Source organism: Panicum virgatum, chromosome 9K (genome assembly GCF_016808335.1).
Source record: "Panicum virgatum strain AP13 chromosome 9K, P.virgatum_v5, whole genome shotgun sequence".
NCBI lineage: Eukaryota > Viridiplantae > Streptophyta > Magnoliopsida > Poales > Poaceae > Panicum > Panicum virgatum.
This window is the reverse complement of record NC_053144.1, coordinates 5,768,408-5,790,762: the sequence shown is the minus strand read 5'-3', so window position 1 is coordinate 5,790,762 and position 22,355 is coordinate 5,768,408. Positions and strand designations below refer to the sequence as shown.

General features: G+C 51.9%; 1 protein-coding gene across 1 annotated transcript; it reads left to right on the top strand.

Annotated features, from left to right (window-relative positions):
- Window positions 1-1,082: 1,082 nt before the first annotated feature.
- Window positions 1,083-3,425, top strand: LOC120649627 (heterogeneous nuclear ribonucleoprotein 1-like). The gene is made up of 3 exons (XM_039926473.1): window positions 1,083-1,453; window positions 2,474-3,067; window positions 3,161-3,425. Exons 1-3 carry the CDS (start codon window positions 1,208-1,210, stop codon window positions 3,161-3,163), a joined length of 843 nt encoding a protein of 280 aa, XP_039782407.1. The 5' UTR covers window positions 1,083-1,207; the 3' UTR covers window positions 3,164-3,425.
- Window positions 3,426-22,355: the final 18,930 nt, after the last annotated feature.

The following is a 22,355-nucleotide window of genomic DNA, read 5'->3' as shown; positions in this document are numbered from 1 at the left end:
TCTAGGTCGAGTCCCGTTCATGGTGTTATGTGTATGGTAAAGAGAGGAGGTTTCGCGAGACTGCTTGGGAAGCGGGTCGATTACTCGGGGTCATTGTTGTGGGTCCTTCGCTTTCATTACGTCAATGTGGTATGGACCGATACTGCTCACCTGTTATTGGCATTAGGTAGTGGTTGGTGAGCAGCCAGAAAGGATTTAGTGCCACTAACAGGTCAGAATACTTCCAAGGTTCAGGGGTCAATTACGCTAACAACTCCAGGAGGGCAACTGTGCAAGTGCATCCCGGGTGAGCTGTGCATGTCAGCGACAACTAACCTGAATATCGGAATCCTCTTTTTGTTGAGCTATCTGAATTCTGAGTTATGTTTCGGCCGTCACCCTCTGAACCTCTGCTGAAACTATGTACCCTGTTATTTTTCTGCCGATGTGTATCTGAAGTTCTGGCAACCATGACCGGCGTCACCTAGTGCCTAAAATCTCTGCTGAAAGCTCTAGGAATCGTTGATGATAATCACCTTGGAGATGACAGCGCATGGTTTTCATCAAGCTGCTCCTGCCTGGCGACTGCTGCTCGTGTTGGATAGTATGACCCAAACCAACTTTGCTGGACTTTCTTTACCATTCCAATTACCAATTGCCAGAGTATTTCAAAAAAAAACAATTGCCAGAGATGCAACCGGACCGGCGCTTTCAGGTTCAGCCGTTCGGCCAACCGGCAGTGCACGCCACACGTACGACAAGGTGAAACTGCAGGTCGAGCTGGTATAGTCGACATGACGCCACGCTGCTGACGGCAAAAAAAAAAAAAAAAAACTGTGTCGTCGTCGCGCATATGGACTTGAGACCCAGTCCACCAACAGAATCCTCCCTACTCCGAAGTCCCGGATTCCGCGGAGACCCAGTCCGCAAGTCCAACAGAATCGCTTAACGATTCAAGACTCCTCTCAACCCAATCCACACGGGCCCAGGAGGAGAAGCGGAGTCCCGCCCCAACACGGGCCGCAGCGTCCACTCCCCTTCCCCCCGCTCGCCCACTTATACCTCCCGAGCCCAAACCCAACCAACCCTAGCGCAGCGCAGCAGCAGCCTTCCGCCCCTTTCGCCCACGCGCGCCGCTGTTTCCGAACGGAACCGCGCTCCCCTCCCTCCTCCCCCTCCCAAACCGCCCTTTGCTGGCACCGGCCGAAGCAGGCTCCTCGCCGCCGTGATGGAGCAGGCGGAGCACGAGCCCCGGAAGCTCTTCGTCGGCGGCCTGCCGCGGCTGGGGGTCACTCAGAACAGCCTGAGGGCCCACTTCGCCCGCTACGGGCACGTGGTGGAGGCGCTGGTGATGCAGTATCCGGACGGCATGGGCCGCGGCTTCGGCTTCGTCGAGTTCCAGGACGAAGAGGCGACGCTCAGGGCGCTCGACGCGAGGGAGGCGGACGCGCACAATGCCTTCTTCGGCCGAAAGGTGAGCCCTTTTTTCCCCCGTTCTTGTCTGCGTTTGAAAATTAACCGCAAGGCATTGGGGCGGTCATGTTTGGTTTATTGAATACTGCGTGCACATAGAGCTTGTGGGGTTAAGTAGATGTTAAGGTAGTGTCGGATCAATGTAAGTTCGCTTGCGAAAATCATGGTGATTTGCCTGGCTTGCAGGATTAGATTGTTCTTTTGACTGCTGTAGGTTGCAGCCTGTGTAGAGAAAAATCTGTCTATGTGAAATTGGCGCTAGCTTTTGTTCGGTTAGATGTCACAATTGAGGCCTTTAGGTTATTTGAGTAGTACATTCAGAACCAGAGCGAGCCTTCATGAGGAACATGCAAGTGGATGAGGATTGTTTCCTTCTCCTGAAATCGTTGGTTCTTGGATGCTGGTGACCAACTGCACTTGAAACCCTTTTATTTGGGTTCACCCTTTCTTTTGGTTGTACAGAACTCTACCATTATTGCTTGTATATATGTAAATATAGTGAGAATGTGCAATGCATCACATGTTTTCAACTTATAGCAAAATGTGCAAGCCTGATTTTCAAAGAATAGATAATTGTTGATGACTATATATGTTGTAGGAAGTATGGTAATTGTGATCCTTACTCCACTATAGATCTATTGTGTTGTTCTCTCTATAGTGTGACTTGCTTATACGTTTAAACAAAGAAATCTCAGCGGTACTTAATTCCTGCGTAGTTTATGGGCTAATAATGGTAATAGTATATAGCCGACCAGTCGACCACATATATATATAGCCGCGAAGAACATCAATGTGGTGTTTTTTGGCTATTGCAAAACTTATTTTGATCTAATCTGTCGAGTTCCATGCTTTTTTGCTACTATCCTATCATTTATTTACTTATAACCTTGAATGCTGTGGCTTCTGACCTTCTGCACAATTTCTGTCCCAACATGACAAAATTCACTACTGCATTTCTTGTTCCCCAAAATATCATTTGTGTTATTTTTTTAATCATGTGTTTGATGTTGGTAATGTATAGGTTGATGTGAAGAAAGCAGAGAAAAAACAAGGAACCCGTTCCTCACTGGCTCAGAGCAGTTCAAATAAACTGGATGCTGACCCAAAGAAGATCTTTGTGGGTGGGTTTGGTGACAAGATCACCAAAGATGACATGTCAGGTTATTTTGAGAAGTTTGGGACGGTAACTGATGCTGTTGTGTGTTATGATAAACTAACAAGAAAGGCAAGGGGATTTGGATTTGTCACATTCGACTCTAAGGAAGCTGCGGACAAGGTTTTGGAGAACCAGTTTCACTATTTGAAGGGAACAAAAGTGGAAACAACCCAGGCTAAACCAAAAAGTTCAATGGACAGTGGGGGCTGGGGTCACAGGAGCCCTGCTAATGACTATGGTGGAATGTACTCACCCCACAACAGACCATTTATGCCTTGGAATGGCCCTTATCTGGTTCCGTATCCATATGTATATCCATACCTATACCCACCACCTGGAATCATAAATTATGGGTACATGATGAGCCAAACAGGCACTCCAGCGATTCAAAGTGATAGGGGAAATCAGCCTCCCGCAAGCTTGAAATCAGATCCAGCAAAGCCAGATTCCAACTTACTGGTAATTGCTCCTTGATAAATTGCTGATTAAGCCTTCCGTTTAATGCATAGCTTTTTTCATGTGTTTAACACTTTCATTTTGCTCCTTGTGCAGTAAGGAAGCTAATGTCATAACACCAGTGACGCTTGGCCGCCACATTTTCCCCGGGAACTCTAGACAGTTTTGAAGACTGGAGCTCTGACGTCTCACCATGAATCGTTTTACCTGCCCATATTCTTTGTTCGCACCCTGTACATTGAGTCCAAGCTGTACCACCTATCACATATCCACCATGCTTGAATTCTGTTACCGTTGCCATCACAGTTTACTTTGGATTAATACATTCATGTTTTCATATTCATTTGGTACTGAAACATCACTTATCCGAGCAAGGCCTTTTTGGTGGTGGTGGTCAAATCTGATGCTGGTTGCTTGTCGTTTGTCGAGTCGTTGGCTGTTACATACGGTTTCTGCAGTCCTGATGCCATTGCCTGCCTGAACCGTGGTCTGGGTATCTGATTCCCTGGGCTGGACAATACTGAAACCATCCAGGAGAATCAAACCTGTTCGGCTGAGCTGAATACCAGCCGTGGCTGGTTGACTGGCTGGGGCCTGTGAGGGCGCGGCACTGTAGCAATACTGTAGCATACGAGACGAACTACTGTAGCCCAGCCACTACAGTGAATCAGCTCTGGCTGATTAGTGCAACCGAACAGGCTGTCAGTATCCAGTATCTGTCTACTGATCTTCCTGCGGCTGCGGCACCTCTGCTCAAGAGCAGCAGCAGGATTGCAGGATCTTCAATCTTCTTCAGTAGCGAGAGACAAGTATACCATTAGCTCCAAAATTGTCCTATAATTGTCCTAGTATAGGATTCCTGCCATGCCAATCACACCTAATCTGGTGAGACATGTTAGGATTCCTGCCATACCAATCACACCTAATCTGGTGAGACATGTGACCGGAATTCAGGCCTTGTGCTCCCAGCCCAGACGCGCAAAGCTCACTTTGCTTTCTTGCTCGGCCCAGAACTCTGTATTGTTTGGCGTGCAGAGCGGGGGCCGTGCTGGGTGGGTTTGTGCACTGGTGCTGTGCCGCCTTGTTCTAGTGTTCGTCGTCGTCCTGCCGGCTGGCCGTGGCCGGGCCCTGTTTGCTCGTCGCTCTTCTTTTTTTTTTAAAGGAAATTTGCTTCTCGCTTTGCTTGGCGGGCAATGCAGGGAGCCAGCCGTGAGCGAGGTGACCGCGTGACAAGATACTGCCAGAAGTAGAAGTCAGCAGCAAGCAGTGGTGGTACCCGGAAGCCGGGCGGCCATGTGAGGGCCCACAGAAGCTCACGAAAGATGCTGGCACTGGGAGCCAAGGCAAGAGCAAGGCGAATCCAGCATCCATGGTTGAGTGCTAGGCGAGTCCACCTAGTAGGTGCTCGAGGCTAGAAAGTGCGACCGACCTGTGACCCCTCGGGTCAATCCTTGTCGCCCCCCGGCCCAGCTCCACCTGCGTGTCATCTCATTCAGTCGCCGTCTCCTCTCCTCTCGTGGGGTGTGTTTAGTTCCCACCAAATTTCCAAATTTTTCATCACATCCATCACATCTTCTATCACATCGAAACATTAAATATAGTAAATAACCTATGCATGGAGTACTAAATGTAGTTAAATAAAAAAACTAATTGCATAGTTTTGATGTACGTTGCGAGACGAATCTTTTGAACCTAGTTAGGTCATGATAGGACAATATTTACCACAAACAAACAAAAAATGCTATAGTGTGCTACAGTGACTAATGTGATTTTTTCTCCCCTCCTCACCTCGTCTAAACACACCCGTGGTCATCTGGCCGCTACGTCCCCGAAATTGATGGTGCGGAAGGTAGGTAGGTAGGTGGGGCAGGACGCGACGGGGGATCGACGAGATGGGCGGCGTACGTGATGGATGGGCGAAGGCCTGCGCGCCGGGTGGTGACGCCGACGCGGATGGAACGGAAGTGCCGGTTTGGGGAGGCACGGAGGAGCCGAGCGGCGGACCGGCCGGCCAGGGCAGGCGGGCGCCGCGACGCGACGCGACGCGAGCACGACGCGACGGCGTGCCGTCGAGTGCCGGAGTGCGGGCGCCGCGCGGGCGCGACCAGACCGGCCCCCGGCAGCTTCTGATTGATTTGAGGCGCGCCTCAGCTCGCCGGTCCGGATGCTGCCTCCGCGCCTGCCGCTCCGCCGCGGCGGGTTGGACGGAGCCGGGGATGACGATGGACGTCGCGAGGCCGTACGGATTCTACGTTTTTTTTCCTCCTTGATCATCCTGCGAGCAAGCAATGAGGCAACCCGTTGATTTGAACGAGCTCTGTGCCTGGCTATATTTTGGTCGCACCATTTATTTTAGACTCAACTTTACCAGGTAAACTCTGCCGAGATCTATACTGTCGGATTCGAATTTTTTAAAGAATTTGACTTTTCACATTGAATATTTGCATTTTAAAACCTCATAGAATCAGAGCTCTTCCGGGCAAAAAAAAAATCCTACCTGGCATCCTAGCATTCACGTGGAACAGGATTTCTGTTTCAAAAGTTTTTCCTGTTCGTACACAGAAACGAATCAGAGACGAAAATTAGAACAGCTCTCAGGCAAAATTTTCTGTGTCGAAGCTGCAGGAGCATCGAGCAACGTCTCTCTTCTTCTCTATATGCAGAAAGTTGGGCATCTTTATATAAAAAAAAAGAAAAAAGATTTAATTACACCTCGCGGAGTCAAAGCTCACACTAAAAAAATTCGGTGAAAATCTCCCATCGGAGACTACCACTACCAGAGAAAGAGAAGGCCAAGCTAATCGAAAACTGATCACTCCCTCCTGAGACAACCTAAACGGACTGCTCCTGCTTGTATCCAGAGATGAATCTCGGCTTTGACCCTGTCAAGCAGCTCCTAGGGAAGAGCATCATGGAACAGTACATGTACACAGTCTTGTCCTCGACTCAGAATTCATTAGCAAATGTACAAAGCTAGGCACCGTGTGATCCCGGAAGCTTCAGACTAGGCTTAAAGCTGACAAAAAAATGGCTGATTTATAATATCTATTTCGTTTTATTTCTACCCTTCTCCTCATGAGGAAATGTTAATTACCAATTGTATGGTACCACGGTAAACTACTAACGGTTACTGCCACTTTTTTTGGTCTTTCGAAAAAACTGTCACTTTTTTCAGAAAATATTTTCCGAGAAAACATTTTGTTTTCTTGTTAAGGTACAGGAGGATCAATGCTGCTATTGGGCGGTGCACAGTGCAGAGGGGGGCAGACAGGTTTGAATGGTTGACTGTGCTGCAAGTCTGCATGGGCGCCTACACAGGGCAGCGGACAGAATGAAACTGCCATCAAATCAGCTTTGGAATCTTTGATGCAAAGCCATCAGACGTTAACAAGCCAGGGTTTAGTGGTGGTTGCTTGGCAGAAGACGACACCCAATGGGCGTCGCAACTGGCACTATCGTACTGTAGATCCTAGCAGGGTCCCCCCCCTCTCCCTTTGCTTTCTATCCAATCTTGTTCGCGGCTCAGGATAGGCCATCATCCGACGCCGCAGAGCTAGCGTACTACTAAAATCCAAGGAAGAACATGAGATAAAGAAAGAATGCGAGGTGAAGGAAAGACAGGTAAAACCCATGCAAGCAAAGCAAAAGAGGGAGCACGGCCAGGCACGCACAATGGCAAGCTCGGGCAAAGCAGGCGGCCTAGCTAGCCGCTCGCAGCCTTGGGCGCTGCAGCAGCTATGGCTACCGAGCAGGGAGCCATGGCAGATCAGGGCCCTAAAGACTCGAGCAACTTTTGCATTCAAGGCTGCATTGCCTCTCTCTCTCTCTCTATCTCTCTGTCTCTCTCATGCAGTCACGCCGTTGCCATCTGCTGGTGCTGGGAGTGAAAGAGAATCAGAGGAGGAAGAGACGGGGGTAGTAGCTTTAATCGGGCATGGCTGATGCGGGACTGACTGCCAAGTGCAGGGGTGGGGAATGTGGAGGCATGCCTGCACAGTCCTGGCGTGTCGCGCCTTTGGGGAGGCGGAGGCGGACCGGAGGGCCGGCGCGGCCCACGCGCACGACGCGACACCAACCCATGCCGTTTTGCTCATCTGCCACGCTCGTTAGGGCTCCCACGGCCCTCCATCTTAGGGGGTGTTTAGATTCAGGGACTTCAAAAAAGTCATAGGGACTTTTTAGTATTTAGAAGTATTAAATAAATATTAATTATAAAACTAACTGCAGAACCCTGGTGCTAAACTGCGAGACGAATCTAATGAGATATCTTAATCTATGATTAGCGAATGGTTACTGTAGCATCATTGTAGCCAATTATGAATTAATTAGGCTCATTAGATTCGTCTCGCAAAAAAGCACTCAGCTGTCAAAAAACATTTATAAACAGATTTTATTTAATACTATAAAATAGTAAGATTCCTTTTAATGTGATAGGGACTTCTGAAAAAAGTCCTGGAACCAAACAAGGCCTTAGACTCACTTCAACAAGAGATGTCATTTTGGAGAGGCAAAATGACTTTTGCATCGCGTGAACAGTAACTGCCTATCCAATCTTCGGTGACGGTCTCCAACACAGAGGAGGCAAACGCGAACGGCGGCGGCAGCAGGGTGCGCCGCTAGCGCCGGCCCGATGTCCTCCGTCCAGCAGTAGAACTCGGAGAGATCGAGCGCCCTGAGCGCGGGGCAGTCCCGGAGCAGCGGCTCGAGATCCGCGCCGGCGTTGAGTCCCGGCGGGAGAAGGTGCCGGGGCAGCGGTCGACGGCGGCGCGGCGCGAGCTCTGCCTCGAGCTCTGCTCCAAGCGCACCCGACGGCCGCGCCTGCTCGGGCCAGCTCCGCGGCGGGAGAAGGTACCGGGTGTAACATTCCCAAAAAATCCGCTAAATTAAATCATGCGATAACAAGTTTCAAAACAAAGTGTTCATCGTTGAGCTCAAAGTTTTCCATAACCCCTTTTTGTGTCGGGAACTCTCCCTTTTTCCGCCTGACCTCCCGATCCCTGTTGGACCCAACCCCGACAGCCAAATCCTCCGCCCTGTTTCTCCCTCGACCCGCGCGTGGCGCGCGTGGCCGACCGGGCGCCGGTTCCGGCGCGAATCCCTCTCCCTCTCTCTTCTTTCCCTTTCTCTCCCCTTCTTTTCTTTTTTCTCTCTCATATTTTTTTCCTTTTTCCTTTTTCCTCTTTTCTTTTCCTCTCTCCTTCCCTCCTCCTCTGCCGCGCGGCCCGACCGCGCCACCCCCCCGCTCTGCCCCGCTCCCGAGCGCCGCCCGACCCGGCGTTCCTTTCCCTGCCCCTGCTCCGCAGCCGCTCGGCCGCGCGCACGCCGCTCGGCCGGCCACCCTCTCCACCCGAGCCGTACGAGTGCACGCCCCGGCCGACCTCGCCATCCCGCGCGCTGCCAGCCGCTCGCCGCCCCGCCGCTCGGCCGCACACGGCGCGCGCCGCGCGTTTCCCGGCAGCCTCCTGCCCCGCGCACGCTCACGCTCCCCACCACTCCCGGCCTGCGGCCCGCGCGCACGCGCACACCGTCGTTGATGCCCGCACACCGCCGCCGCCTGCCACACGCAGTCGCCCAACACGACGCCGTGCCGCCCTCGCCAAGCCCCCACCTCGCTGCAGCCCTCTCGCCGGCCAAGCCTGCCCTGCTGCTGCCGTTTCAACGCCGCCGTCGCCTCAGCAGCAGGCTCGACACTGTTCGGGTTGACGCCGGGCTGCCACACGCCAAAACGCACACCACTACCCCCCTGTGCTCACCACTGCTGCCCGTGCCATCACATCGTCGCTGTGCGCCTCGCCGCTAGCGCCGCCGTGTCGCGACGCCATTAACGCGGTCGCACGGCCAGCCGGCCTCCGCCGCGTTCCGCCAAACCCCCGCCGCCTTGCTCGGGCTATAAAGAGGCCTCCACGCCGCCCTTGGCCACCACGAACCGCCATCGCCGCTCTAGCTCCTTCCCTGCTCCTCTGGCGCCACCACCCGCCATTGCCGCCGCCCCAAACTCAGGCCATCGCGGAGCACCCCTCCCCGTTGCGCTCTAGCCCAAGCCAGGTAGGGCATCCGGGCCTCCTCAATCCCCTCTCCATTTTCCCCTCACTTCCCAGCCGCCGCCGCGCTCCGTGGCGCCCCCCCAGGCTCGCCACCGCCTACCATCACCCGCCGCCGTGGAACCGCCCCTACGGGCCACCATTTTCCCAAATCGAGGGAGGGAATCAATCTCCCACGTCGCCCTCCCTCTTTTCCCCCTCACTCCGGCCGTCCCCGAGGCCCAGGGCCGCCGGTCGAGCGCCGCCGACGCCCTGGGCGGCCTCCCCTGTTTCCCAGCGTGGAGGGAGGAGGAAGAGAGGGCATATTTGCCCATGGCCCCCTCCCCTTTTTGCTATTTGCTAAAGAACCCCCTGCACTTGGCCTTTTACTAATAAAGCCCTAGCCGCCCTCCAAGTCCAAATGGAAGAAAAAGAGGCGGAACTGGAAGAACAACAGGCAAGAGTCACACACGCCGAGAATTCTCTAGCTGGTCTCCAAGCCCGAATGCGAGAGTACGAGGCTCGCAGAGGAATAGGTGGATGGATAGAGGAAGAAGTAGAAGAACCCATGGAAACCCATTGGGATATTGGTACTCAGACCGAAGAAGAAGAACCCGAAGAAACCCATTGGGATAAAGGTACTCAGAAGGAGGATGACATGATGGATCAGTATCTCCCACTGAAGAAGCGCCCTCTTAGGATCGAGGAAGAGTCTCCATGATAGGAGTAGCACCCCAAGCTAGAGCCTTTGCCCTAATAATCGTGTAACCATGAAGTCTGTACCCCACCATGTTGTATTAATAAATATCACCCACTCCCTTTATGTACCCCAAATAATTGTGCAAGTTTTTCACCCTACTTTTGTTTTCAGATGGCTGAGGAAGGTTGGACCCAGGGCGATTGCCAAGCTGCACCTGGCTTCCCCAGCCTCTTGATCAATGCCCTGGAAAGCCTTGGCGTCACGGAACGCGCAAGGTACTACAGCAGAGAATATGAGCATCATGGCACTCTCCGCTGCAGGGTGATCCTAGTCATCGCCAGGAGTGACCGCTACCCCGACATCCAGTCATGGCGAGTGACCGCTACAGGGTTTAGACACCAGGACACCTATCCCTTAGTCGTCAGGAAAGCACTCCGTTACCTGTGCCGGATTTTCGAAGGACACCTCGCCCCCACTCCAATGAGGTTCTTTCCGCCGGCCATCAGAACCCCAGTTTAGGAAGCTTGAATGAGAAGCCTGTAATGGCGCCGCCATGAAGAAGGCCCTCTGTACCAAGTGGCTACCTACCTAGCCTCTCTGGATCAGCTCTTTGACGAGCAAGCCAACTTGCTGAGGGAACAGACCCGTCGAGCCGAGCAAGCAGAACTCGCGGTAAGACTGCAACAGATCCGAGCAGTCCAAGCCGAGGCAAGAGCCGCAGCCGCGGTCAGCAGTGAAGCAATTGCTCAGGAGAGCCTCAGGCAAGCCCGGGACCAGCGTATGAAGGAATGGGCTAGAAGTGGAACCCCAGTCCCGGCAATAGGAGAAGACCATGTTCTGCTCGGAACGCCCGTCATAGGATGGGGACCACTCTTTGGAAACCCACAAGCCCCACCCGAGAACCATGGAAGGTCTACGGCCGCCGCCGCAAGAGAAGCCACTACGCAACCCCAGGAAAACGGAGATCTAGAGGACGACGAGCAAGGACCACTCATCCCCCTGGAGGACGTGAGTTCTCTTCCAAGGGAAGAACCCACTCAAGCCGAAGAGGTTGCCTAAAGTGCTAGCGACCGTCAAGGGATGAAGCCGTGTGGCCCAAAGAAGATTTGTGCCCCCTTTTCTTTTGAAGTTGTGTACCCGGACGTGTAGTACGCATTTGGCCTTGCCCCGTGTTGTACCCTCCCTTGCAGTAATAAAGTTGTTGTGCTTGTTGTTTGGTTTGTTGTGTGCTTGTTAGTTGTGTGCTTTTCGGCAGCAGTTAGATACTGCCTTTTCAAAAATACAAATTAAACAAATTAAACATCACCTAATCTTAGTCCCAATACACTCGATCTGCAGATGGTTTCCCGGAGTGTCACGAGGGCCTCCCGCAACCGGATTCCTCCAGTCGCTGATATGGGAGTGCAGCCGAATGGACATAACCCTCCCCAGGATGAGCAAGAAGTGAGCCAGAACCGAGGAGAAAATCAAGAAGTGCCACTGCCACCACCACCACCACCTCTCGGGGACCTGGCACAAATAATCCACAATCAGACCCTCATCCTAGAAACACTGTCCAATGCCCTTGTCAACAGACAACCACAGGGACAAACCATGAATGACAAACTGACAGCTTTTCTGAGGACCAAGCCACCCACCTAAGCTGGATCCAGCAACCCTTTGGATGCGGATGATTGGCTGCGTGTGATCCAGAGGAAGCTTGAGCCGTTCGAGTGCCTGGATCGAGATAAAGTTCTGCTGGCAGCACATCAACTCACCGGGTCTACCTTAGCATGGTGGGAGAATTACTGCGCTGCTGCCAGAGATGCCTCCACCATCATTTGGAATGAATTCGTGAGGGAATTCCGCCATTATCACATCCCCTCGGCCACCATGAAGTGCAAGGCGGATGAATTTCGCGCACTTCAGCAGGGGAGTATGTCGGTGGAAGAGTATACTCACCAGTTTATGGAGCTGTCTTGCTATGCACCAGAAGAAGTGAACGACGATGAGAAGAAGCAAGATATGTTTAAGAAGGGACTAAACACAGAACTCAGGACCCTGCTCACCCCTCAGATCTATCCGGATTTCAACACCTTGATGAACAAGGCAATCCTCACCGAGAAGGCTAAGATTGATGAAAGGAAAGAGAACAAGTGCAAGTTCCTGGAGAGTAAGTCACGCCAGCAGGATCGCTCTCAGAAGACCAGAAGCTTCAGCCACAACGCACCAAGGTCCCAAGCTCCAATGCAGTACATGACTCAGTCTCAAGTGACAGGACCACGGGCCCCTAACACCCAGCTCAGGAGCCAGAACACCATGAGGGCCCCGCAGAGCAATGAAGCCAGGTCACCACCAACAACAGCAATGTGAGGGCCTGCTTCAACTGCCGAGAGACGGGACATTTCATCGCCGACTGTCCCTATGCCAAGAACAAGCCCGCTACTTCAGCTTTCTCCAACACAGTAAACGGACCCAAGCCAGTGCTGACCGGTGCCAACCGAGTGCCCCTCCGCGGCAACAGCAACAACAACAACAACCAGCAGAGGCAGTCCCAGCAGTCTTTTGGACGAGCCCGCGTCAACCACATCGACGCGCAGGAAGCTCAAGGAGCTCAGGGCATAGTACTCGGTGAGTACCTAGTCAGCTCAACCCTCGCAACAGTACTGTTTGATTCTGTAGCATCACACTCATTCATATCCTCAAGTTTTGTGGAGAAACATAAAATACCTACAGTACTACTAAAAACACCCCTATTAACCCGAACACCCGGAGGAGACATCAGGTGTCAACTGGGTTGTCTACGGGTAAGGATCAATTTAAGTGGGGTAGAATTTCTAGCGGACCTAGTAGTTCTTAAGTCAGAAGGGATAGATGTAATCCTTGGAATGGATTGGTTAAGCCGACATAATGGTCTCATAGGCTGTACTGACAAAGTGGTACACCTAACAAACCCTGAAGGAGTACGAGTGACTTGTCACACCCGGGAAAGTGGAGTGAACCCGATGGTATTCAGCATGGAAGCCAAGTCCTTGGAAGAAGTCCCAGTAGTGATTGAGTATCCAGATGTCTTCCCGGAAGAACTTCCTGGTATGCCATCAGATAGGGATGTAGAGTTTGTTATTGACCTTGTCCCTGTAACTGCCCCTATAGCCAAGAGACCTTATAGGATGGCAGCCTCCGTGTTGGCAGAGTTAAAGAAACAACTGGAGGAGTTACAACGAATTGGCCTCATCAGGCCAAGTTCGTCTCCTTGGGGAGCCCCAGTTCTATTTATCAAGAAGGACGGAAGTATGAGGTTGTGTGTAGATTACCGGGCACTAAACGAGGTCACTATCAAGAACAAGTACCCCCTTCCCAGGATCGATGACCTGTTCGATCAGTTAAAAGGAGCCAAGTACTTCTCCGAGATTGATCTCAGGTCAGGATATTTTCAGCTCAAGATTAGGGAAAGCGATATTCCGAAGACAGCCTTTGTCACCCGATACGGGCAGTTTGAGTTCACAGTGATGTCTTTTGGACTGACAAATGCACCTGCTTATTTCATGAACCTCATGAACAAGGTGTTTATGGACGAGCTAGATAATTTTGCCGTAGTCTTCATCGACGACATACTTATTTACTCGAAGAGTATTCAGGAGCACGAACAACACATGAGGGTAGTTTTGGAAAAGCTGAGAGTGCATAGGCTATGCGCCAAATTCAGCAAATGTGAATTCTGGCTGGAGAAAGTAGCATTCCTTGGTCATATTCTGACCGCGGAAGGAGTAGCAGCGGACCCCGAGAAGGTCGAAGCAGTCTCCAACTGGCAACCACCGACTAACGTCAGTGAGATCAGAAGTTTTCTTGGGTTAGCTGGGTATTATCGGAGGTTCATTGAAGGATTTTCTAAGATAGCCCGACCCATGACAGAGCTGCTCAAAAAGGAGAAGAAATTCACCTGGACAGAGTCATATGAAAGGAGTTTCCAGGAACTAAAGCGAAGATTGACTACCGCTCCAGTACTGACCCTACCAGATATTCATCGGGATTTTGTCATCTATTGTGATGCATCCCAACAAGGATTGGGGTGTGTACTGATGCAAGATGGGAAAGTCGTTGCATACGCTTCCCGCTAGCTCAGGTCACATGAGCAGAACTATCCGACCCACGATTTGGAACTTGCAGCCGTAGTGCACGCTCTTAAAATTTGGAGGCATTATTTGATTGGAAATAAGTGTGAAATCTATACCGACCATAAGAGCCTTAAGTATATTTTCATCCAGCCAGATTTAAACCTAAGGCAGAGAAGATGGCTGGAGTTGGTTAAAGATTATAATTTGGAAATCCATTACCACCCGGGAAAAGCAAACGTAGTAGCTGATGCCCTAAGTCGGAAATCCTACGGGCCCAAGGATGACCATTTACGAGAAGAAATGGCACGATTAAACGTGCACATTGTCCCTCGCGGTTCCAGCCAAGTGCTGAACGTTCAATCCACGCTAGAAGACAGAATCAGAAAGGCACAAAGTTCGGATAAGGGGCTAATGGAAATCCGAAAGCAGACTGGAGAAAATAAGGCGCCAGATTTTAGAGTGGACAATAAGGGAACCCTATGGTATAAAGATAGAATTTGTGTGCCCCAGAAAGAAGATTTCAGGCAAATAATCATGGACGAAGCCCATAGCTCGGCCTACTCCATCCACCCAGGATCCACCAAAATGTATATGGACTTAAAACAAAGGTATTGGTGGAATGGGATGAAGGCAGACATTGCGCGATTTGTCGCCCGGTGCGATACTTGTCAAAGAATCAAGGCCGAACATCAGAAACTAGCAGGGTTGTTGCAACCCTTACCCATCCCGGTTTGGAAATGGGACGAGGTAGGAATGGATTTTGTGGTAGGTCTGCCTAGGACCCAGAAAGGACATGACTCCATATGGGTAATAGTGGACCGACTCACCAAATCATCTCACTTCATACCCGTACGGACCAACTATGGCGGAGAAAAGTTAGCCAAGCTCTATGTGGAAAACATAGTAAAATTGCATGGTGTGCCCAGCCAAATTATTTCAGATAGAGGGACCCAGTTCACCTCTAGATTTTGGAAAAGTTTGCATAAAGCCATGGGCACCAAGCTAGACTTTAGCTCCGCTTATCACCCACAGACAGATGGTCAGACAGAAAGGGTGAATTAGATTATGGAAGATATGCTGAGAGCGTGTGTCCTCACTTAAGGCAAAGATTGGGAACAAAGCTTACCCTATGCCGAGTTCTCATACAATAACGGGTACCAAGCAAGCTTGGGCATGTCACCGTCTGAAGCTCTCTACGGAAGGAAGTGCAGAACACCACTGATGTGGTTAGAAGTTGGAGAACGTGCCCTAGTCGGCCCCGCACTCATAAAGGAAGCAGAAGAAAGAGTTGCCGAGATTAGAGAAAAGCTGAAAGCAGCCCAGTACCGACAAAAGAGCTACGCCGACAAGAAAAGATGCGAAATAAGTTTCAACCCAGGAGATTTCGTGTATCTCAAGGTGTCACCCATTCGAGGAACCCGAAGATTTCAGGTACAAGGAAAGCTGGCCCCCCGATACATTGGACCGTACCAGGTTCTGAAGAAAGTTGGAGCAGTAGCATATCGCTTAAAGCTACCGGAGGAAATGTCGGATATCCACCCAGTGTTTCATGTCTTGCAATTAAGAAGGTGTTTGAGGGTACCCGAGGCAGAACACGTGCCAGTAGAAACAATAGATCTGCAGCCAGACTTGCGATATCAGGAGATACCAGTCAAGATTCTGGATACTATAACCAGGAGAACGAGAAATTCCGAAGTACGGATTTGCAGAGTCCAGTGGAGCAGACACGGAGTAGAAGAAGCTACGTCGAAACGAGAAGACGCTCTGAAGAAAGAGTTTCCCCACCTGTTTAGGAGCCAGCCGAATCTCGAGGACAAGATTCATTTTAAGTGGGGTAGGTTTGTAACTTTCCAAAAAAACCCGCTAAAATAAATCGTGCGATAACTAGTTTCAAAACCAAGTGTTCATCGTTGAGCTCAAAGTTTTCTATAACCCCTTTTTGTGTCGGGAACTCTCCCTTTTTCCGCCTGACCTCCCGATCCCTGTTGGACCCAACCCCGACAGCCAAATCCTCCACCCTGTTTCTCCCTCGACCCGCGCGTGGCGCGCGTGGCCGACCGGGCCCCGATTCCGGCGCGAATCCCTCTCCCTCTCAATTCTTTCCCTTTCTCTCCCCTTCTTTTCTTTTTTCTCTCTCATATTTTTTTTCCTTTTTCCTTTTTCTTCTTTTCTTTTCCTCTCTCCTTCCCTCCTCCTCTGCCGCGCGGCCCGACCGCGCCACCCCCCCCCCGCTCTGCCCCGCTCCCGAGCGCCGCCCGACCCGGCGTTCCTTTCCCCGCCCCTGCTCCGCAGCCACTCGGCCGGCCACGCTCTCCACCCGAGCCGTACGAGTGCACGCCCCGGCCGACCTCGCCATCCCGCGCGCTGCCCGCCGCTCGCCGCCCCGCCGCTCGGCCGCACACGGTGCGCGCCGCGCATTTCCCGGCCGCCTCCTGCCCCGCGCACGCTCACGCTCCCCACCACTGCACGCAGCGCCCTGCTCACGGCCTGCGGCCCGCGCGCACGCGCACACCGTCGTTGACGCCCACACACCGCCGCCGCCTGCCACACGCAGTCGCCCAACACGACGCCGTGCCGCCCTCGCCAAGCCCCCACCTCGCTGCAGCCCTCTCGCCGGCCAAGCCTGCCCTGCTGCTGCCGTTTCAACGCCGCCGTCGCCTTAGCAGCAGGCTCGCCACTGTTCGGGTTGACGCCGGGCTGCCACACGCCAACGCGCACACCACTACCCCATGTGCTCACCACTGCTGCCCGTGCCATCACATCGCCGCTGTGCGCCTCGCCGCTAGCGCCGCCGCGTCGCGACGCCATTAACGCGGTCGCACGGCCTGCCGGCCTTCGCCGCGTTCCGCCAAACCCCCGCCTCCTTGCTCGGACTATAAAGAGGCCTCCATGCCGCCCTTGGCCACCACGAACCGCCATCGCCGCTCTAGCTCCTTCCCTGCTCCTCTGGCGCCACCACCCACCATTGCCGCCGCCCCAAACTCAGGCCATCGCGGAGCACCCCTCCCCGTTGCGCTCTAGCCGAAGCCAGGTAGGGCATACGGGCCTCCTCAATCCCCTCTCCAATTTCCCCTCACTTACCGGCCGCCGCCGCGCTCTGTGGCGCCCCCAGGCTCGCCACCGCCTACCGCCACCCGCCACCGTGGAACCACCCCTACGGGCCACCATTTTCCCAAATCGAGGGAGGGAATCAATCTCCCACGTCGCCCTCCCTCTTTCCCCCTCACTCCGGCCGTCCCCGAGGCCCAGGGCCGCCGGCCGAGCGCCGCCGACGCCCTGGGCGGCCTCCCCTGTTTCCCAGCGTGGAGGGAGGAGGAAGAGAGGGCATATTTGCCCATGGCCCCCTCCCCTTTTTGCTATTTGCTAAAGAACCCCCTGCACTTGGCCTTTTACTAATAAAGCCCTAGCCTTTATTATATTTCCAAGCAAACCCTCCACAATATAAACTTAATAAAAATTAGGACCCTACCCTTTTTCTGAATGACCCAAGCTTTCCTAGTAATTGTAACCAAGTCCTTTCCATTTCAAAAATGATTTGCAAATGAACCCTCGGACCCCTAATTAACCCTTTGACCTATTATTTCATGCACCAAACGAACTCTGATCAACCCAAAACTCTACCACACCTTTCTTAACCTAGTTTTGGCCATGCCATTAAGAATCCACCCAAAAATATTACTCTGTACTCCATATCTTATGTGTTCCCGAATTGAGCTCAACGATAGATCTTTATCTTCCGTGTATTGATGGTGTGCTTGTTTGTGTGCGCTGTAGACCTCGGTGAGAACAAAGGAGAGACCATTGATGAGCAGTATCGCGAGCCGGTTAACGAGGACTAGTTCCGCGACTCCGAGCCCGAAGGACAGGACCTTCCCGAAGGCTACGAAGACGACAAGTTGAATCCCATCCTTTGATGCATGTTTCTGTCCTAGTTTTTGTAAACACAACCCAATGGCCTGTTTTATAAAATCGAATAAGTTTTGCTTGCATGAAAACACGGTTGGATAGCCACCCCTTGATTTGTGATGACCATTCCTTGACCACCTTGATTAATGTCTGATTTTGCTTGGACGTTAATCGTTAATAGAACGCTTTGGACTTTACTCATAACATGATTTATTAAAGAAAATGTGTGCGTTTGTGGGATGGGATAAATGTGGTGTTTTTGTAAAGAAAGTTCGGACGGTATGGATGGCATTTCTACGGATTTGCCATTTGGTGTGCTTGTGCCATTGAGGCGGGGCAGAGAAGGGAGATATCCATCTTGTCGTGTCTAAGGACCGAGTTGGTGTGTCATCTCACCTAACTCCACTGTCGTGCAAACCACTCGACCGTTGAATGGGCAACGGCTTAGCATAAATCCCACTAGTTAAGATGATAGCCATCGGGAGAGCTGAGAGCAACGGGTGACTAAGGAGAAGGGATAAGCCCCGAGTGACTTATGCCCGGTTATACCTAAGTGAACGGTCGATGACCCCTTGGTGCATCCCGTGATGGCTATACTGGTTTAGCTAAGGTGGGTAATGGCTATGTCGGGATCTACACCGACACTTCGGTGCTCGTGTTGTGGTACCCGCTTGTGGGTAAAGTTGCACACCTCTGCAGAGTTAAGAATCTATTCGAATAGTCTGTGCCCACGGTATTGGGCGAGCTACGGTGTGGTCACATAACTAGTGTTTCTTTGGGTTGGGCTAGCGTGAGTTGTTTTGGATTTGTGTCCGGCAGTTGTGCCGTGTGCTACGACGGACGGGGAGTCCGGTAGCAGTTTAAAAACTTGAACTCCGTGTTACTACAAAAACTTTTTTTTGAAATGTTTTCCGCTAAATAAACCCCTGCATAAAATCTAGCTTCTGCAAAATAAATCGTAACCTTATCCTTGTTTTACCTGTGCATGTTATTCTGATATAACCCCCTCCGTGGGTGTGGTTGGACTTGCTGAGTACGTTTGTACTCACCCCATTCTTACTTTTTACAGAAGAAGACCCAGACTTCGTACCAGACGACGCCGAGTAGGGTTATCGTTCTACACCCAACCTTGGCTGTGGAACCGGCCCTGTTCGAGATGTTTTCGCTGACACAGTACTCTGAGCCCGAGTTAGACCCTATGTGGGTTGCGGTCTAGTGTTATGTCGTAGCTTGGTTACTTATTATTATTATCTGTATCGAGTGTCCTCCTTAGAGGTTTGTACGGTAATGAACCATCTGATGTAATAAATGTGGCATCAGCCTCCTGTGACTGATGTTTGTATCACATTTAAGTTCTCTCTTATGAGGGGACGCTTCAGGTGGTATCAGAGCCATAGGTTGGCCGTAGGACGTGACCCTAGGAGCGAAACCCGATTTCAGACCCTTTACCTTAGGACTTTTCTATCCATAACCCTTTCTTGACACAAACACTTACCTTTGGTTCTTGCCCTGTTCCAGATGGCTGATAATGGATGGATCGGCGGAGTCTGTTTCGCAGAGCCCGGCCTTCCTAAGTTGTTGATACTCAGCCTGGAACGCATCGGAGTTGTGGACCCGCCAGAGTTTCTCTACCGGGAGTACGATTCCAAGGGTACTCTTCGGTGCGACCTGATGATCTTCGTGGCAAGAAGCACCCGCTATCCAGATGTGGATCCTTGGTTCATCTCCACTACTGGTTTTCACTTCCCGGACACCTATCGAAAAGCCGCCCGCAAAGCCCTGCGACGTCTACGCGTGATCTACAGGCATCACCTCCAGCGGACTCCTATGGGATTTTTCCCGCCGATTGAAGGAAGAGGACGCACATGGATTGCCCGGAAGAGAGGACTTGGGAGAGAAGAAGAAGACCTGGAAGATACAGTCTCACACCTATCCATCTATCTCACCGGCCTGGATGAGCTCTACCGCGAACAAGCGGCACAACTAAAGCAACAAGTCCACAGAGCAGAGAAGGCAACCCAAGAGCTGGATGAACAACGGACAAGGACCGTACACGCCGAGTATTCCCTAGCCGCCCTCCAAGTCCAAATGGAAGAAAAAGAGGCGGAACTAGAAGAACAACAAGCAAGAGTCACACACGCCGAGAATTCTCTAGCTGCTCTCCAAGCCCGAATGCGAGAGTACGAGGCTCGCAGAGGAATAGGTGGATGGATAGAGGAAGAAGTAGAAGAACCCATGGAAACCCATTGGGATATTGGTACTCAGACCGAAGAAGAAGAACCCGAAGAAACCCATTGGGATAAAGGTACTCAGAAGGAGGATGACATGATGGATCAGTATCTCCCACTGAAGAAGCGCCCTCTTAGGATCGAGGAAGAGTCTCCATGATAGGAGTAGCACCCCAAGCTAGAGCCTTTGCCCTAATAATCGTGTAACCATGAAGTCTGTACCCCACCATGTTGTATTAATAAATATCACCCACTCCCTTTATGTACCCCAAATAATTGTGCAAGTTTTTCACCCTACTTTTGTTTTCAGATGGCTGAGGAAGGTTGGACCCAGGGCGATTGCCAAGCTGCACCTGGCTTCCCCAGCCTCTTGATCAATGCTCTGGAAAGCCTTGGCGTCACGGAACGCGCAAGGTACTACAGCAGAGAATATGAGCATCATGGCACTCTCCGCTGCAGGGTGATCCTAGTCATCGCCAGGAGTGACCGCTACCCCGACATCCAGTCATGGCGAGTGACCGCTACAGGGTTTAGACACCAGGACACCTATCCCTTAGTCGTCAGGAAAGCACTCCGTTACCTGTGCCGGATTTTCGAAGGACACCTCGCCCCCACTCCAATGAGGTTCTTTCCGCCGGCCATCAGAACCCCAGTTTAGGAAGCTTGAATGAGAAGCCTGGAATGGCGCCGCCATGAAGAAGGCCCTCTGTACCAAGTGGCTACCTACCTAGCCTCTCTGGATCAGCTCTTTGACGAGCAAGCCAACTTGCTGAGGGAACAGACCCGTCGAGCCGAGCAAGCAGAACTCGCGGTAAGACTGCAACAGATCCGAGCAGTCCAAGCCGAGGCAAGAGCCGCAGCCACGGTCAGCAGTGAAGCAATTGCTCAGGAGAGCCTCAGGCAAGCCCAGGACCAGCGTATGAAGGAATGGGCTAGAAGTGGAACCCCAGTCCCGGCAATAGGAGAAGACCATGTTCTGCTCGGAACGCCCGTCATAGGATGGGGACCACTCTTTGGAAACCCACAAGCCCCACCCGAGAACCATGGAAGGTCTACGGCCGCCGCCGCAAGAGAAGCCACTACGCAACCCCAGGAAAACGGAGATCTAGAGGACGACGAGCAAGGACCACTCATCCCCCTGGAGGACGTGAGTTCTCTTCCAAGGGAAGAACCCACTCAAGCCGAAGAGGTTGCCTAAAGTGCTAGCGACCGTCAAGGGATGAAGCCGTGTGGTCCAAAGAAGATTTGTGCCCCCTTTTCTTTTGAAGTTGTGTACCCGGACGTGTAGTACGCATTTGGCCTTGCCCCGTGTTGTACCCTCCCTTGCAGTAATAAAGTTGTTGTGCTTGTTGTTTGGTTTGTTGTGTGCTTGTTAGTTGTGTGCTTTTCGGCAGCAGTTAGATACTGCCTTTTCAAAAATACAAATTAAACAAATTAAACATCACCTAATCTTAGTCCCAATACACTCGATCTGCAGATGGTTTCCCGGAGTGTCACGAGGGCCTCCCGCAACCGGATTCCTCCAGTCGCTGATATGGGAGTGCAGCCGAATGGACAGAACCCACCCCAGGATGAGCAAGAAGTGAGCCAGAACCGAGGAGAAAATCAAGAAGTGCCACTGCCACCACCACCACCACCTCTCGGGGACCTGGCACAAATAATCCACAATCAGACCCTCATCCTAGAAACACTGGCCAATGCCCTTGTCAACAGACAACCACAGGGACAAACCATGAATGACAAACTGACAGCTTTTCTGAGGACCAAGCCACCCACCTAAGCTGGATCCAGCAACCCTTTGGATGCGGATGATTGGCTGCGTGTGATCCAGAGGAAGCTTGAGCCGTTCGAGTGCCTGGATCGAGATAAAGTTCTGCTGGCAGCACATCAACTCACCGGGTCTACCTTAGCCTGGTGGGAGAATTACTGCGCTGCTGCCAGAGATGCCTCCACCATCATTTGGAATGAATTCGTGAGGGAGTTCCGCCATTATCACATCCCCTCGGCCACCATGAAGTGCAAGGCGGATGAATTTCGCGCACTTCAGCAGGGGAGTATGTCGGTGGAAGAGTATACTCACCAGTTTATGGAGCTGTCTTGCTATGCACCAGAAGAAGTGAACGACGATGAGAAGAAGCAGGATATGTTGAAGAAGGGACTAAACACAGAACTCAGGACCCTGCTCACCCCTCAGATCTATCCGGATTTCAACACCTTGATGAACAAGGCAATCCTCACCGAGAAGGCTAAGATTGATGAAAGAAAAGAGAACAAGCGCAAGTTCCTGGAGAGTAAGTCACGCCAGCAGGATCGCTTTCAGAAGACCAGAAGCTTCAGCCACAA